We start from the raw sequence: 5,853 nt of genomic DNA on the forward strand, positions 1-5,853 counted from the left end.
CTGAGTCATAAGTAGCCGCCCCACCCCCACCCTGAGCAGTGGACACTCTGAGGACGTCTCTCCAGAACTGAGAAAAGCAAGTGTTCGTTACTTCTCTCGTGCTGTGACAAAAAACCAAAACAAACAAACAAACAAACAAACAAACAAAAACCCGCCAAAGCAAGTGGCTCAGTGTTCGAGGATACAGTCCAGCTTCCGGTGGGGTTGTCATGGCTGCAAGAGGGTGAAGCAGCTGACCGCAGCCGGAAAGCAGAGAACACAGATACTCAGCTCGCTCTCTCTTTTTTATTCAGTTCAGGACCCCAGCCCATGGGATAACGCCACCCACTGTTAGGGTGGGTCTTCCCACCTCAATTAACTACTAATCTAGAAACTCACTTGCAGCTGTGCCCAGAGGTTTGTCTCCATGGTGACTCTAGGTCCTGTCCAGTGACACTTGTGAAACTCTGTCCAGTGCTTTCAGCCGGCTGCTGTGTGTATGGGGACATCAGGCAATGCTCCCTGGACCACAGGGTTCAGGGACCTGTGGTTGGCACTGGTGACGGCGGGCCTCTGAAAGAGGCAACGGCTACAAGGTTTTACCTCTTGTGCCCAGGCACCCAGAAGAGCCCGCAAGAGAGTGGAAGGCACAGCCAGCTCCAACGTCTTCTCGATGTTCGACCAGTCCCAGATTCAGGAGTTTAAAGAGGTTGGTCGGTGGCCCTGGCGACCCTGGGGACCCTGGGAGTCTACAGTAGTTAGATTTCTTGTTACTGCAACCAGTTGCCTGACAAAAGCGATTTAAGGAAGGAGGGCGTCCCTAACTCTGGCTCACAGTTCTACAGTTTGTGAGGGTTGGGGAAGGCGTAGGGGCAGGAACGTGAGCTGGTCACACACACACACACACACACACACACACACACACACACACACACACACCGCAGCCAGGGGCAGGAAGTCCAGAGTGATGAACACTGGTACTCAGGTCTCCGTTTCATTCAGTCAAAAACCCAGTCCATGGGATAGCTTCACCCTCACTTCAGGTGGGTTTTCCCACCTCACCCCAGTCTAGAAAAACCCCTCACAGATGCGCTCAGAGAGGTTTCCATGGTGGTTCTAAATCTAGCCAAATTAACAATAATAAAGATGGGCCGTCACAAGAGGATTGCCGGGATTCCTAGGTTATTCACGGAGCCCATCGTGGCTGCCCACACCGTCATCATTCAAGGTCCTCGTGGCTGCCTTCGTGGCTCTACTCTCTACCTGAGCCTGCACTGGCTGTGTGACCCATGGAAACGCCTTTGCCATTCTGAGCCTCGATTTCCATCTCCAAGACTCAGCGTCTCTTTTTGAGCCCCTGTTTCCGTCTCTGAGCCTCAGTTTCTCTCTCTGCATCGCTGTGCTCTCGAAGTGAGAGAATGACTGTGAAGTCCCAAAGCACTCAGGAGAGAGGTTCAGAGAGGATGGACTACAGTTCCCAGGATGCAGGGCGCGCGAAACTAAATTGGGGGCCTCGGCGCTCACAGGCTCCAGGTTGAGGTTTCTATGGCTGCAGACAGCCAAGGGAGAAGGGCAGGAACCTGTTGGTCTGGGGGGGCCCTGGCGGTTCAGAGCCAATGTCTCCGTCAGGCCTTCACGATCATGGACCAGAACCGCGATGGCTTCATTGACAAGGAGGACCTGAGGGACACCTTTGCTGCGCTGGGTGAGTCAGCTGGTGGAAGCTTGGCGCTTAGGGGAGAGCTAAGGACTGCGGTGGGAAGAGGGGTCGGCCAAGGCAGCCGCAGTGAGGGGCTTGAGAACTGGGACGCCCAGGGAGGGGAACGTTTTCAATGTGACAAGAGGACTTGGTGGCTAGGGGAAGACATTTTAAGGTTTTTGGGGTTTTGGTTTTTTGTTTTTTGTTTTTGTTTGTTTGTTTGTTTGTTGACATTGTGCAAAGGCCCTGGGGTAGTGAGAGGTCGAAGGGGTGCTGTAGTACATGCCTGTAATCCCAGCCTCCTCCTCCTCCTCCTCCTCCTCCTCCTCCTCTTCCTCCTCCTCCTCTTCCTCCTCCTCCCTCCCCCTCCCTCCCCTTTCCTCTTGCTTGTTTGTTTTTGTTACATTATTAACCTGTGTGAGAGAGATCCAGAGAGTCAAGCTCTGCTTTCCAGGAAGCCTGAGACGGGGAGAGGAAGGTGGGGAAGGGTGGACCGCTAGCCTGTAGACTCCAGTGTGTCCACCAAGTCTCCATAAGGGACACACAGGGCCAGGTGGAGACAAGTTGGCCCATAGAAGAGGAGAGACAGCAGGACTCGCCCTGGCTTCTTACAGGCCTTGTCCCTCCAGGCCCCTCACACCCTCCCTCTCCCCCTCTCCAGGTCGAATAAATGTCAAGAACGAGGAATTGGAAGCCATGGTGAAGGAGGCTCCAGGGCCCATCAACTTCACAGTCTTCCTGACCATGTTTGGGGAGAAACTCAAGGGTGAGCGAAAGGTTCTCTGGGGCCTAGGGGAGCGCTGGGAACGGGAAGGAGATAACTCGCCCGCTCGGCCCTCATATTTGCGTAACCACAGATGGAGACATGCTTGGGTTCCCAGGCACTGTCCTCTGCTGTGTACACTGTCCTGGACCCTGCGTGCACACTGTGCATCACCGTAAAGCCTCCCCCTTGTGATTCATCTGCCCACTGTCAGGACAACACCCACCCACCCCTTCTACTCCCAGTTCCCCCTCCTTGCCCTCCCTCCTTCTCGCTGCCAGCCCTGCCTCTCTGGTCTCCGCTGATGGTGAGGGCGAGGCAGAGGGGTCTTAAAAAGGAATGGGGTTTCTGAGATCAACTGTGGCTGATCCCATTGCTGGAGGGGTTTGCCTACCTTGTCCTATCGTGGAGTCACTGCGGTCGCTAAGGAAAGGACCGGGGGAGCTCTTTTCAGGGATGAAGGAAGAGTCAGGAGGCTCAATGACACCTGCGTCAGGGATCCATCCCATAACAGAGCACCTGAATAGACCCAGTTCTAACTTTCCACACTCCTGAAACGTAGCCTCAGGCCTGGGCCTTGAAGATGGGATGTCTCTCTTCCTTCTCTCCTTCCCCCCTGGGAGCTCCCCTTTAAACACATCCCTGAACCTGAGGGATCTATGGTTGAATGGGAAATCCTGGACTGTGGCTGCCCTTTGCCTTTAAGATTGAGATCTGGCTACCCTCACAGGGTGAAAGAGTGCTAATGCGTGGGTTGATGCTTGTGTACCTTGGTATTGTAGTAGAGCCTTGCCTAGACTTCCACTCAGGGTTAGGGGCATGGCTCAGTGGTAGAGCCCCTGCCTAGAATCCCCCAGGGAGGGGCTGGGGGTGTGGCTCAGTGGTAGAGTCCCTGCCTAGAATCCCCCAGGGAGGGGCTGGGGGCGTGGCTCAGCGGTAGAGCCCCTGCCTAGAATCCCCCAGTGAGGGGCTGGGGGTGTGGCTCAGTGGTAGAGCCCCTGCCTAGAATCCCCCAGGGAGGGGCTGGGGGTGTGGCTTAGTGGTAGAGCCCCTGCCTAGAATCCCCCAGTGAGGGGCTGGGGGCGTGGCTCAATGGTAGAGTCCCTGCCTAGAATCCCCCAGTGAGGGGCTGGGGGTGTGGCTCAGTGGTAGAGTCCCTGCCTAGAATCCCCCAGTGAGGGGCTGGGGGCGTGGCTCAGTGGTAGAGTCCCTGCCTAGAATCCCCCAGTGAGGGACTGGGGGTGTGGCTGAGTGGTGGAGCCCATACCTAGAATCCCCCAGTGAGGGGCTTAAGGTATAGCTCAGCAGTAAAGCCAGAGAATGGTGTCTCCAGCCCTGACGCCACACGTATATTGGGGGTGAACAGGAAGGGGCACCACTTTTAACTGTGCCTGCCTGCTTTCCATATGAGGAGATTGGTGACCGAGGGCCTGCTGGGGACCTAGAACTGCAGCTTGTTCTCATCTTTGCTGGGGTTCCAGGCCTGGGGCTCCAGCTGAGGCTGACATGCAAACTTATCTAGGGTTGCGTGAGAAGCTGGCAGTGGGGAGGGCAGAGGGCTGTGACAGGCACCATCATGGCAGTTAATTGAGACAAGAAGACTACCCTCTGGTTTCCCACAATGGCAGGCAGCCACTGCGCCGAGCTTTTTTTATGAGTCTTCCAGGCCGCAGAGCAGAGGCCCTCTCTAGGGACAAGGCAGGGAGTGGCTGGCTGAGGTGAGTGTCCCACAGACAGCCCAGAGCTAACCAAATCCAGGACTTGGGCCTTAGGAAGATGGTGGGGGGCCAACTGCAGTCCCAGCTTTGGCTGCTGGGACCCTTCAGAGAGACACAGGGGTCCTTAACTCATTGATCGAATTGGGAGGCTGTGGCCCTGAAGGCTGAGACCCTAACCAGCCTGTAGTAGAACCCCCCTGCACCCTTCGAGCCCCTCTACCTTTAGGGTTGCTCACAACTCTGCTGCTAAGTCCACCTGAGATGGGCACACTGTCTCCCATCACCTCCTCAGAGGGGACATGCTCTCCTTCAGTAGACAGCAGTCTGATAGAGGAAACATATAAGGGTCTGACCCAGCCCCTCACTGATGGATTCTAGGCAGGGGCTCTACCACTGAGCCACGCCCCCAGCCCCTCCCTGGGGGATTCTAGGCAGGGGCTCTACCACTGAGCCACACTTCCAGCCTCAGAATAGTTTATTTTGGTAACAGTGTTCTTCAAAGCCACAAAAGTGGTACAATAGGAACTGTTTGAAGAGCTTAGAAGTTTCACAGAAACCTAAGTGGACGACATACATTTAGTTGTGAACAGCCCGCCCCAGGACACATGGACTCCTTGCCAGAGCATTCACTATACTCTTGACTCTCTGACAATCGTCCCCACCTCAGATGTGAAGACGCGAAAGCTCAGCGAGGTTAGGTGACTTGTCCGTGGTCTCAAAACTGATACTATTGAATGCTCTGGGGGTGAGGAAGCAGCAACTGTGAGACTCATTTATGACTCAAGTTAGGCACAATGGCCATGAGTGAAGAAAAAGATCTCTGGACATGGGGGCTGAGGCTGGAGCTCGTTAGAGATGTCCTTCAAGACTGGGCCACTCAGACAGGTGGGTCATGTGCTGTGTGACGATGCAGCTGGAGTAGTCCCTACTGTGTTACTTTTGTAGATTTGAGGAAAGTAGTGATTAAAATAAATTCGGTCTGGGGCTGTGGCTCAGTGGTCGAGCCCCTACCTAGAATCCCTCAGTGAGGGGCTGTGGGCGTGGCTCAGAGGTAGAGCCCCCCCCCCGCCTAGAATCCTCCAATGAGGGGCTTCGGGCGTGGTTCGGGAGGCGTTGGAGACCTTCTTAGTCTCTTAACTCCTGCCCAGTTCAGCTCCACTTCTGAGAGGCCCTTACTACCCTTTCTTGTCCTATGTGTACTACCTATAGGCACGGACCCAGAAGAGACCATACTGCACGCCTTCAAAGTGTTTGACACGGAAGGAAAAGGCTTTGTCAAGGCTGACTTGTAAGTTTCAAGGACTGAGCCAGGGTGGGTGTCAGCCCTGGCTCCTCTTTCCCTAGAACTCAGCTGAGTAGGGTGAACATACATCCAGAGACTAGAAGCCCCTGCCCCAAACCAGCCGTTCCTCCTGGTATACTGTTCCTCCCTCCTGAGCTGGCACTCCCCTCTCTCTGTGTGTGGATGTGAGTGGGAAGTATGGTACGGGTCAAGGATTGCTTCTGAGTGTTGGGGATGAAGAGGGATTGGGGTGAGCCTTGAAGGATGAGTCCAGATTGGCCAATCTAGGGCAGAAATGGGATTCTAGATGTGGGAACAGAAAGGATGAATCAGTGTTTAGTGTGTATGGGATGCTGAACTGGGGAATGAATAGCCTGGAGCCTGGAGGAGGAGGAGGAGGAGGAGGAGGAGG

The 5,853-nt window shown here is 55.0% G+C and overlaps 1 protein-coding gene across 4 annotated transcripts in view; it reads left to right on the forward strand.

Annotated features, from left to right (window-relative positions):
- Window positions 1-415: 415 nt before the first annotated feature.
- Myl10 (myosin light chain 10) overlaps window positions 416-5,853 on the forward strand; it is an 8,032-nt gene continuing 2,594 nt past the window's right edge. Inside the window, exons 1-5 of one of the 4 annotated variants that reach the window (XM_021186960.2) lie at window positions 638-688; window positions 1,141-1,194; window positions 1,591-1,684; window positions 2,340-2,444; window positions 5,369-5,447. In XM_021186960.2, the coding sequence (XP_021042619.1) occupies window positions 653-688; window positions 1,141-1,194; window positions 1,591-1,684; window positions 2,340-2,444; window positions 5,369-5,447 (368 nt within the window). In that variant the 5' untranslated portion in view covers window positions 638-652. Of the gene's footprint in view, window positions 689-979; window positions 1,023-1,140; window positions 1,195-1,590; window positions 1,685-2,339; window positions 2,445-5,368; window positions 5,448-5,853 lie in introns of those variants that run through there. The other 3 variants (XM_021186958.1, XM_021186963.2, XM_021186959.1) reach the window with 3 other exon arrangements.

The sequence above is a fragment of the Mus pahari genome, chromosome 23 (genome assembly GCF_900095145.1).
Source record: "Mus pahari chromosome 23, PAHARI_EIJ_v1.1, whole genome shotgun sequence".
In the NCBI taxonomy this organism is placed as follows: domain Eukaryota; kingdom Metazoa; phylum Chordata; class Mammalia; order Rodentia; family Muridae; genus Mus; species Mus pahari.